The sequence below is a fragment of the Aristolochia californica genome, unplaced genomic scaffold (assembly GCF_029961685.1).
Source record: "Aristolochia californica isolate CCGP_79_NKW_82.1479 unplaced genomic scaffold, dmAriCali1.0.hap1 SCAF_11, whole genome shotgun sequence".
NCBI classification, from domain to species: Eukaryota; Viridiplantae; Streptophyta; class Magnoliopsida; order Piperales; family Aristolochiaceae; genus Aristolochia; species Aristolochia californica.
In genome coordinates, this window is record NW_027181782.1 from 24,799,120 (window position 1) to 24,810,953 (window position 11,834).

The window sequence follows — 11,834 nt, forward strand, 5'->3', positions numbered from 1 at the left end:
GAAATAGTTGGTCAAGCTTTGGCTGCTTACTAAAGAAGAAATGTAAGACAAATCCAAAGTTGCATAAGCCTGATCATATTATTCTTTACTAGCCAGTTCCAATGCCATTCAATAGATACCAACAAAGAGAAGAGTAGTGAACATTATCTTTACTATTAGTCAACTAGAATTGCATTGAATTTATAAAATCAAACCTAGTAATGAACGAATCTAACTTCTTGATCCGTATTTATAAATTGCTAGAGAATGATAGTAACTATGGGGCGTTATAAAGTCATAGAAAAAAGCAAATACTCTCTTGTTTTTACTACATTTTTCATTTTGGGTATTAACACAAAAAAATACTTTCCAATGCATTTTCCTTCAAGTACACTGACACAAAACAAGTGATTCATTTTCTATTTTACTTTCATTCACTTTTGTTCACTTTATGTTTTGCCCTGGTAGTACACTTTATAAGTGAGATGTATTTCACTTTCACCGGGTAAAGTGCACAAAAAACCGCTAGTACACTCTATAAGTTATAAGTGAAAGTGAAATACATATAACTTCACGGTGGTAATCTCACCGTTTCCTCAAACAAATGCTCTCCAAGTCCGCACTCTGCAGATGATAGTTCGACCTTTCTCTCTGCCTTTCCATGAACAGATTGGTTCCATCTCCTTTCTCTCCATCGAGCAGAGGCAGCAGAATTCCTAAATTGATACAAGAACATGTAATTGCCGAAAAAGAAAGGGGGAGTACAGTGAGAACATGGAGCCTCCAGAGTGCCCCGTCTGCCTGCAGCCCTACGACGCTGACGAGACGATTCCGCGTGTCTTATCTTGCGGCCACTCCGCCTGCGAGTCATGCTTGACCCACATCCCGCATCAATTCCCCAACACCATCCGCTGCCCGGCCTGCACCCAGTTGGTGCCGCTTTCTCGACCTGCCGCTCTTCCCAGAAACATAGACCTCCTCCGTTTCATCGATGCCCATCCAAAATCTCCACTGAAAAAAAAAAAGCCCCAGAGCGCGATAACCGACAAAATTTTTGTCCCTCGTCTGTGGAGCCCAGTATTATACTCTGCTTGGAAGGACCATATACTTCCTTCTGAGGCCGTTGTGATGATGGGAAAAAGCGATGATGAAGATTGGGCTTCTCTCTCTTATGGAAGACTGAATTTTGCTTATTCGTCTAATAACGTTAAGCCGGGTCAACAGGTGGTTTATCCCTTCAGTCCTCGTGCTAAAGGTTTGCTTTGTTAATTCAGGGGCTAATTCTAGTTGTACTAGTGAACCCTGCGTAAGTTGTAATAAAGTAGAAAAGCTGGGCTTATAAACTCTAGTAATTCCCTTTTCTGTCACCCTTTTAGAAAGTAACATGTAGAATACTGGCTGAAAAGAGTCATGAATTAAAATCTGGCCTGGCTTGGGGTTGTTGAGACCTTCAACATGTACTTAAAGTTTTGAGTTTCACCAGTTCATCATTCCCAACTGGAATGGAAAGATTATCTGGTTCTCATTGAATAGTTTGGCATTTATGACAAACACTTGGTCTTTGTGATGTTCAAACTCAGGTTTTCCCCATTATATGTTACTTCTAGCCAAATTTCTAGACGACTACAATGCATTCCTTACTCTTGTATTTATTCAAATATGCTCAAATTCGATATAAATACTTCCAAAAGCGTTACTTTTTCAGGTGACTCTTCTGTCCATGACAAAGTCTCCTTCAAATGAATCAGAATTTAACCTGAGCTATATTTCACGAGTAATGGATGCATTACTCCTGATGAAGGAAAAACAGAGGGAAGAACTGCATTTACTTATCCAAGCTGCATTTAGACAATGCAGGCTCTGTAAAGTCTATGGGCTGTGGATGAATTTGGTAGATGGGTTTCTTTTCCTGGTCTGTGAGAGATTTCAAGCTGATGTTTCCAAGAAGTTGACTAGGCTGATTGATGGGAACGCAGATTTAATCCTTGGTTTCAACATGGCAGCTATGGAGATATCTGAGGGAGTAATGGCGTTGCATTCTGAAGGTATAGTAAGTGGCTTTTTGGGTCCATCCTGCTTTCGCCTGGACAATTATGGTCACCTTTTTGTGGATATAAACGAAGTGTTAGTAACAGGAAGGAAAGTAAGAAAGACCATTGCTGGGGATAAAGTGTTGATGAACAGAGAATGCTTTGTAGCCCCGGAGCTGTTTACATTTTTGAAAGACATGAGAATAGTCCAAAATTCTGGCAATTCCATTGGTTTTGGCTCAGATGTTTGGTCACTGGGCTGTTTATTTGTCAAATTTCTGAAGGGGGAAGAATTCATTGAAGAAGTTATAGATGAGTTTTTCTTGCTTACGCCCACTGAAGAAAATGTTGAAGTCTCTCTAGACTTGTATGGAATTTGGATGGAGAACGTGGAACTAAGACTGACGACAATGATGGGCACAGAATTTAAGTGGTTAAATCAAATTATCATTCAGTGCTTGGACTATATGCCAGCAAACCGCCCTAATATGTGTGATCTGTGGAGATGTATTGGAGGTGTGCTTACTAGACCCTATGGTAATGATCTGGGAGGTCCAGATGCTTCAATTGCAGTGGAGAAAAGTGTTTGCCTCCTGATTGTTTCAAATCTCTGTGTTCTACCGAAGGAAGACATGCATGGGTCAAAAGAGCGGAATAAAGATGAGATCTTGTGTGATCATTCAAGTATGACCTTGGTTGAAACCAGCACACATGATGCTAATGATCTTATCAATGGGCTATGTGAAGGCAAATTTAAATCTGTAACAATGGAAGGTCACCGTGATTGCATCACAGGATTAACTCTTGGAGGTTTGTATTCTTATGTTCCACCTTCCAGTAAATGTGAATGAAGAGTACTAGAAAGGTGTTAAGTCTAGTTTCCTTTGCCAGGCTTGGTTTGACTAAAGATGACGCTCTTGAAAGCTACTTGTTTTTACTTTTTTGTTGGGAATATTTTCATTAATGTATGTCTTAAAATACAATTTATTTTTCAGTTTGCAACAACTTTGAAATATTGGGTTCCTTTTTTTTTGAATGTTAATGTTTATTCGTTTTCCTTTTCCTATATTTTGTAGGGGGTTTTCTGTTTAGCTCCTCGTTTGACAAAACCATCCACGTTTGGTCTTTGCAGGTATGTTGTTATAACGTACTGAATTGTATTTCTCAGAAAGAAAAATAAACATAGTATATTTGTAGGTTTCACAATTAGTATCAATTGTAAGCCAGCTGTGCTTGCTTGTTGAAATTTTATGAAGTGCCTTGACAGTGAGGAAAAGTATCATCTTCCTATTGCTCTTATGCTTTGGTGCATTATAGAATGGACAAGGAAACAGAAGATTGAGTTCAACTGTCAATTTTTTTTTATATGAAGTTCATTTCTATAATGTGAGAAGAATGGAGATGAGAAACTTGCTAAGCTGGTGAAAAGACCAGTCAACTCCTTTATATTTCCACTCCTCTTAACTGCCATCAGAGTACAAAAGGAACTGTACATTATAATCTCCAATAGGAAGCCTAATCTAGGCCCTACAACCAGCAACTGCTTTCGTCTAATCCAAACACCATTACTCAACTTCACTTGCAAAATTGAAATATACATGTCAACCCATCTCTCAAACACTTCCGCGGTTTCATGATCAATTATGGATCATACATAAGAATATTCTGAGAAATATCAAATCATATTTTATGCAGCAGGTATAATTTCTTGCTTATAATCTATTATGTATTTCATTAGAGTGGAATTGAGACTGTTTTAGTAAGCAGAATTTGATATCAATAGCTAATGAGGTGAAATCCATGAAGGCAGTGATATAAATGACAATGTAAGGCATAGCAAGGGCCAGGAATCTTAGTCCTGCCCTTCCCATTATCACTTACTAACGAATGAAAATTAGTGCTTTGAGTCCCCATTCAAGCAAATTGCTGTTGAAGAAAAAATAAATATACCAATTCATGTAATTTCTTTTGCCACATGTTCAAATTCTCAAGATAATTTAAAACTGTTTATCCATATGAAGAATCTAATGATAAAAGTGAATGCACCACATGTAAAATAAAGAAGATAGAAGAATTTTGGAAGAAGAAAGTGAGAGAAAAGAAGAAGAAGAGAGAAGCACGTAGAGAGAATGTCCGGTTAGTGGATTAGGTCAATCATAATACCCCTATTCTAGTTAGGGGAGGCATCGAATTGAGCTGAGCCCGAACTTGTCTATGTTCGAGCCGAGATTGATTTAAATATTTCGAACTTGAGCTCAAGCTGAGCTTAGCCTCGAGCCGAGATTGATTTAAATATTTCGAACTTGAGCTCAAGCCGAGCCTAGCCTCGAGCCTAAAATTGTAATCGAGCTCGAGCCCCATAATTTTAACAAAGTTCGAGCTCGAGCTCAAGTCCGAGCTCCAACCTACATTAAAAACTTTGCATAAAAGACAAGTCAAATAAATTGTATATAAAATTATGCATATATTTTACATAAAATTGGGCATAACCTCTACTTAAAATTGGACATAACCCCTGTATATTAACCCTGGATAAAATTATTCATAAAAGCTACATAATTATGCATAAACTTTATTCAATAGTCAAACACAAAAACATTCATTTGAAAAACAATGCTAGTTTTGTCCATTTGTACTCAATTAGATCGTTCTGATTCAAGGACTGGAAAACCAAATCATGGAGATAGAGAAAATGTTTAAGAAAAATAGTTTTGGATGACTTAATTGTATGCCCATTTTCGTTTTTTCTTCAGAGCATGGATTCATACAGTAACAGTTTTGAAATGCAGTAGCAGTTCTGAAATGCTACCAATTTGCTCTTCTGAAAAACTTGAGTGGAGTTAGCATGAAGAGAGTACCTCAAACAATTTGAGTCTCTTCAAGAGCCATGAGGAAGAGACAGCCAAAGTTCAAGAAATGGTTTTTTTTTTCACGTGCTTGTGATCTCGCACGTGCGAAATTGCACGATGTCTTCGTGCGCGCAAGGGGGAAAAATTATTTCTCCCCTAACTTAGGTCTCTGGTTTTCCGCCGAGACGACACAGGGGGCAGGGCGATCTAGCGGCGCCAGCGAGGAGTTGTCGTTGGGGCTGACGGCTGCGACGGAAGCAGCGGCGAAGGTAGCGGCCATCGAGACGACGAAGGGGTAAGGGAGTCTGCGACGAAGGCGGCCAATGAGTAGCTATCGACGGTGACAGAGGCGACCACATTAGCGGACGGGAGGGGCTCGACGGTGATAAGGATCGGCGACAACATACGAGGGGAGAAAGAAATCAGAGGAAGAAATCAAAGTTGAACTCGAAGACGACTCCCGCTCCCGGCTCCCGACTCCCAGTCCCGAGCCTTCGTTAAGTTAATGAGCCGGCTCGCGAGCTTTTGAACTGAACCATGGTTCGGTCGAGCTCGCCTTGTTAACTCAAACGAGCCTTATCCAAATAAATCGAATCGAATCGAGCCGAGCTTGAGCCACTCGCGGACCGGTTCGGTTCGATGCCACCCCTAATTCTAGTCATCTCACTTACAACCATCAAACAATGATCTCTATATGGTCTGAAGTAGTTTTCTCGTGCATGGTTTGATAAATTTAACCAAGCACTGATGTGGGTAGGATTTCACAGATGTTCAGTAGATCACTTCGTGTTTATTAAAGACACTCTCAAAGGGAAAGTACTTTTGGCAGTCTACGTTGATAATATTGTCTTAACTGATAGTGATTCTGATGACATTCAAGAAACCAAGAAGGAGATGTGGAGAATTCAAAACAAAAGATCTTGGACCGCTTAAATACTTTCTGGGTATTGAGGTGTTACAGTCAAAGCATGAGATTATACTATCTTAGAGAAAATAAATCCTTGATCTACTGGAGGAGACAAGAATGATGGAGTGTAGACCAGCAGATACTTCAAACACTAAATTATCTGCTGGTTCTGGAGAAGATGTGGATATGGGGAAATATCATAGACTTGTGTTTCCTGTGTAACAACTGGATATCTCATTTGCAGTAAGTGTGGTAAGTCAAAGCATGTACAAACCACAATTTACTCATTGGCAAGCATTGGAAAGAATATTATGATATTTAAAAGGAACTCCAGGAAGAGGGTTTCTCTATAAAAACCATGGGCACTTCAACATGGAAGGGTTCTCGGATGCAGACTGGGTTGGATCCCCAGATTCTGGTTAGTGTACAATGGTTGGAGGAAACTTGGTTACATGGAGAAGCAAGAAGCAAAATGTGGTTACAAGGTCTAGGGCAAAAACAGAATATAGGGCCATGGCACACACAGTTAATGAGCTTCTATGGATCAGGTCTCTTCTCATTGAACTGAGATTCTATAAAGGAGCTTCTTCTATGGATCTATATTGCGATAATCAAACGGCAATTCATATTACTTCAAATCCGGTTTTCCATGAAAGAACAAAACACATTGAGGTGGACTGCATTCATACGAGAAAAATTCCAGACTGGCATATTATCCCTCAGACATATCTCCTCACAAGGACAAGTTGCAAACATCCTCACAAAACTAGTCACTCACAAAATCCTGTCCACAATTTGCAGCAAGCAGGGTATTTATGATGTTTTCTCACCCCTAGCTTGAGGGGGAGTGTTAGAAGATGGACCCAAGCCCACATGAGTAGGAAAAAGGCCCACCCGTCCAAGAGAGGTGGCATGATTGTAAATAAGGTGTCATCTTTATGATTGTAATTAGTCAAGGTGAACATGTCTACTTATATCTTTTCTCATGTAAAGCTTGTAGCCCTAAAAGCATTGTAGGTATTGTAAATTCCTCTAAAAAACTATAAATAGAGGCATTTGGCTTGGGGTAGAGTATCAAACTCTCTCCTCTTCTCCCAATTTGTGGAAGCTCTCTCTCTTAAGCCTAAAGGCTCTCCCTCTCTCTTTTCCTTTCTTTCTTCTCTACCTAAGTTATCTCTTTGCTCTCCTCCTTTCTTCTCTTCTCTCTTCCTTCTCTTCTCCCTCTCTTGTTTTGATCGAGTTTCTAATCACGGGGTCCTAAATTCAACAGGTGGGGACACTAGTATGCCCATCGGACTCCAGTGGACCCACTAATTATGGTTGAAATTATTTTTATTTTATATTTCTTGATTTTATTGGATTTGATCAGATAGTGATCTTATCTATTTTGAATTTTAAATTTTAATTTTAATTTTAGTTTATCTTTTTTTATTTTATTGGATTTGATCAGATAGTGATCTGATCTATTTTAAATTTTAAATTTAATATTTTAGTTATTTATAGGCTGTAACAGGATGTTGAATTCATTTTTTAAGATGAATTAATAAATTTTCCCTGTTTCTGGTCTTTCCCTTTCTCTCTCCCCTTTCTTCTTCTTCTTCCCCTTCTTCTTTCTTCTCTATTCTTCTTCTTCTAAATTATTCTTCTCAATTCTCCTATTTCTCATTCCCATCTCTTCTCTCTTTCTCTCTACTTTCTTCCTTTTCTTTCTAATTCTAGCAATTAATTGACATTTGCATACGTCTATTAAAATTTGTGCCTCGTCCTGCATCACTTTCTCCAATGTATGATCACCATCATCAGCCAATATTTGTGCCCGTATAGCATTGTACTCTAGACACAGATCATCTAGAAACCGGGTAACCTGAATTTGATTTTTCTCTCTCTGAAGCTTAGTAGCATTAGTGATAAAAGGATGAAAGGTTCTAATCTCTTGCACAATGCCTCTTATCTTTGTAGAGTATTGAGTTACTATTCTGTCACCCATAGAACTTTGGATTTAGCTCCTATATTCTTGACAAATTAGTTTCTTGTAAAAAAATAGCCATCAAAGTATCCTAGATCTCTTTTGATGTACAACTCATAACTTGATCGCTTAGACCCTCCTCCATGCAATTGACAAGCCAAAGTCATAACTTGACTATCCTCATCTTTCCAATCATCATTTGGAGGGAATGGGAGAATCTCACTTAGAAACTTCAACTTTCTTTTCGCCATAGGAACTATTTGAACAAACCTGGACCAATTAATAGAATTTCCTCCATGGAGTTTAGTAGAGGTTATTTGAATGGTATGCAATTCCTTGGAATATGAATTTCTTGAGCTTCTTGAGGGTGTAACTACCTTACCAGACCCAGCTATCAATCAATTTCTAACAAACAACTCCAACACATGTTGGAATACAATTCAGATTCACCAATATAAAAAAAAATCACAGTATTAACCTGTGTAGGTCAGGTAGGTCCCACACACCACTGAATTATTAGGGCACCCAAACTGCAATTGATGCAGTTTCACTAATACAATGCAACAATCCACCAAAAATATCATCCAAAGTAGGTAATGAGGCTTGATGTCAGCCCTCATACTGATGATTCAGGAAAGGATAGGGTAAAAAATACCCTAACAACCTTCTGGGTGTACAAATATCACATAAAGCAGTTCAATTGACAACACGAGCCATCAACCCTAGGGGTTATGACACAAATAAAAGAAAAAGGTTGGACCTTACCTTCTATCAACAACAATTTTGTGAAATCCCCCTTCCTGGAAGGCTTTTTAACTTGAGGAGCAGAAGATTCTTACTTAAAAACCTAGAACAATCAGATACAATACCATCTAAAATAAAGAAAAAAGAAGAATTTTGGAAGAAGAAAGTGAGAGAAAAGAAAAAGAGAGAAGCATATTGAGAGAATTGTCTGGTTAATGGATCAGGTCGATCCCTATCCTCTTTTATTGATAGCTTAAGTGATTACAATCTAAAAAGATCATAATACCCCTATTCTAGTCATCTCACTTACGACCATCAAACAGTAATAAAAAAATGTAGTTATATTGGTGAGCATGTCTAATTCACCTCTATCTAATTAGTACTTCAGAACGTAATACCCTATAGTAAAATAACCAAATGCCCCTGGTCTTTAATGTCAAAAAGATATGACTAGCTTTCTTTCTTGTCTGCAATAATTCTGTTGCTTTGCCTTGTAGTGTGTTGTTTGCTTCTATTCACTTCATAAGTTTTTTCATTTTCAGGATTTCTCTCTTGTAAAATCCTTGAAAGGCCATGAGCATAGAGTCATGACAGTACTCTTTGTCAATACAGAGGTTCCATACTGCATCAGTGGGGATAGTGCAGGTCTGATTTTTGTGTGGGACGTCAGTTCCTCTCATGTAGAACCAGTGAAGAAATGGAGGGAGCACAATGACTGGCGTTTTAGTGGGTTACATGCAATGACAGTATCAGAAACTGAGTTTCTATATACTGGGAGTGGAGACAAGTCAATAAAAGCTTGGTCCTTGAAGGTTTTGTGCATTTTGCTGAATGAGGAGATAATTTCTTACTTAAATTTTTTTTTCTGTCACTTTTGATATTTCTTTAGATGACTGGGAAATAGCTCGTTAAAATTTGATTGCAACTACCATGTGTTTTTTTTCAGGATTACACCCTTACATTCACAATGATTGGGCATAAATCAGTTGTATCATGTTTAGCAGTATGCCGTGGAGTTCTTTATAGTGGAAGCTGGGATGGAACTATTCGTTTGTGGTGGCTCAGTGACCACAGCCCTTTAGCAGTATTAGAAGAGGACTCGATCGGAAATCTTACATCTGTTTTGTCAATTTCTGTGAATACTGATACCCTTGTCGCTTCTCATGAGAATGGATGTATCAAGGTTTGCTATTCTGATGAATGTACTAGAATTTGTCAACTGGCTAAGGACTTAGTCAACTTGCACTTGAACAGTCCTGTAAATGGATATCTGAAGGGAGTGCCTAGTTTGGTTTGGCTCACTAGTGGTGTGAACTGAGCTGAGCAGCATCGACCTGCCGTAATGCAACAGAGTTCTGAATTATTAGTTAACCCTACAATGACAATGTGCTTATGTATAGTCCTGTGGTTTATACTTAGCACAGGCTAAAAAGGAAAATCATTCATAAAGTTGCTAGCTGTAGGCTTTGTGCTGCTTTGGAAACTAGCCACCATAGGTAGTTCTAAGTAAGGTTTAATTAGCAAAGTGGTGGTTACGTTTTTGTAATGCCAAAATAATTAAATGCCTTCAAGAATATATTAGACTGCATGTCACTCATACACTTTCTTGGAGTCTTCACAAAGTTTATTTTCTTCTAGAAGTTAATATTGTTATTTATTTCTGAAGTCAAGGTAGAACTCATTCTCTTTATTTATTGTGATAATTACTGTTACCCTTTTTTATTGTTTTTATTGTTATTATTATAGGAATGCAATTAGTACTATTATATATTACTGCTTTTGTTAATATTTTTTGAAAGGTCTTTAATCTTTTATTGGGTACTTTAATATATTTCAATTTCTTGAACATGATATTATTCTTGTTTTCGCTTCTCTCAGATGTGGAAAAATAATGTGCTTGTGAAATCAACACAGACTCATGAAAGTGCCATTTTTTCTGTTGTTATGTTTGATAAATGGCTGTTCATGGGTGGTTGGAATAAGAGAATCGATGTGCAGGTTTGAATGCTATCCAGTACATACATTTTATTCTTTCTTTTCTTCTGGTTTTCTGAGAGAGTAATCTAATTGTATGAACCCTTTTTTGTAGGAATTTGTAGAACACGAGCATGAAATTGATACACATCCACTGGGAACTATATTTTGTGATGGCATTGTAACTGCCATGGTGTATTGGGAAGGAAAACTTATGGTAGGATTTGCTAATAAGGTTATCAAGGTATCATATCCTTCAAATCTTTCTGGAACTTTTTAAGGAAAATTTTCTCCTTAGAGCGTGGCGTCGATTAGAAATTTTCGTTCATTTGACTGTTATTCAGGATCTGAAAGCTGAAGTTTTTTGTCATGCAAGCAGGTGTACTATTACGATTTATGAAAGCTTGTTTGGGAAATGCTGAGCTATCATTGAAGGAAATGCAAAGAGTTCAGATGAATCCGGGGTGTTTCACACAGAAAAACCTCAAGGCAACCACCATTCCTCTGTTCAACACCATTTGACGGGTGAGTGACCATATGGTGCTGATTCATATCGAAGGTGATACCTCCTACCAGTAAGAGATCTGCTCCCCTTAGAGGAGAGGAGAAACAGAGAAGGTTTGTTGTGGGTCAACTCTATTGTAATACTCAACTGAAGAACTGCAATGGGTAATGTAGAATTGCCCCGTGAAAGCAGAACTGTAATCTGCCTTCAATCTTTATTATCATTGTTTTTTGGAAAGTTGATTTTGTTGTAAATTTGTTCATTACTTTGAAGATTTCTCCCCAGAATATAATAGATAATCCTGTAATGGACAAAACTTTGTAAATTGGCAGAAAGTGTGAATAAATCTCTTGGTCTTGATTGACCAGGCAACTGTATTGTGAGGATAAGATCGAATCGTCGTGTACTTGTTTCTTCTTCAAATTTCCACACCATTATTTGCCTTGTAGTGTTGGAAAGTGGTTGACGAAAGTGGACAAGTGGGTCTACTTTGGTTTGTTGGCTTCTATCTCTTCCATTGTGGACATGTGGGTCAGCTGCTCTGGTTTGTTGGCTTCTATCTCTACCGTGGACCATTTCTTCGGCAAACTGTGGGCGTCTTTGAAAACACAGAAAAGGTTTTTTTCCCTTCAAAACTAGGGTGTTTTCTTGTTCTTCTTTGTGTTATTATAACATGGGATTGAGTTTATATAACTTTTTCATTTTTTTATCGTAAAGATTGATATTATTTTTATTATTATATGATTATTTTAATCATAATTCATTCTTTCACCTCCCAAAAATTGATTCATGAAAATTTTTAATTAAAAATTTTCTTTTCACAAAAATTTCTCTATTTTCCAAAGAGTTCGCATTTAAAAACACAGATTCAGAAATTTCT

General features: G+C 37.8%; 1 protein-coding gene across 2 annotated transcripts; it reads left to right on the forward strand.

Annotated features, from left to right (window-relative positions):
- The first annotated feature begins 571 nt into the window (after positions 1 to 571).
- LOC137944696 (uncharacterized) lies at positions 572 to 11,333 on the forward strand. Of its 2 annotated transcripts, none has more exons than XM_068790414.1 (8): positions 572 to 1,203; positions 1,685 to 2,819; positions 3,086 to 3,141; positions 9,018 to 9,287; positions 9,422 to 9,658; positions 10,354 to 10,473; positions 10,565 to 10,693; positions 10,829 to 11,333. In XM_068790414.1, the coding sequence occupies exons 1-8, from the start codon at positions 754 to 756 to the stop codon at positions 10,847 to 10,849; spliced, it is 2,418 nt and encodes an 805-aa protein (XP_068646515.1). In that variant the 5' UTR covers positions 572 to 753; the 3' UTR covers positions 10,850 to 11,333. The 2 variants fall into 2 exon arrangements, with proteins under 2 accessions (XP_068646515.1, XP_068646516.1); XM_068790415.1 differs by having other exon boundaries at positions 10,565 to 10,666.
- The last annotated feature ends 501 nt before the right edge of the window (positions 11,334 to 11,834 follow it).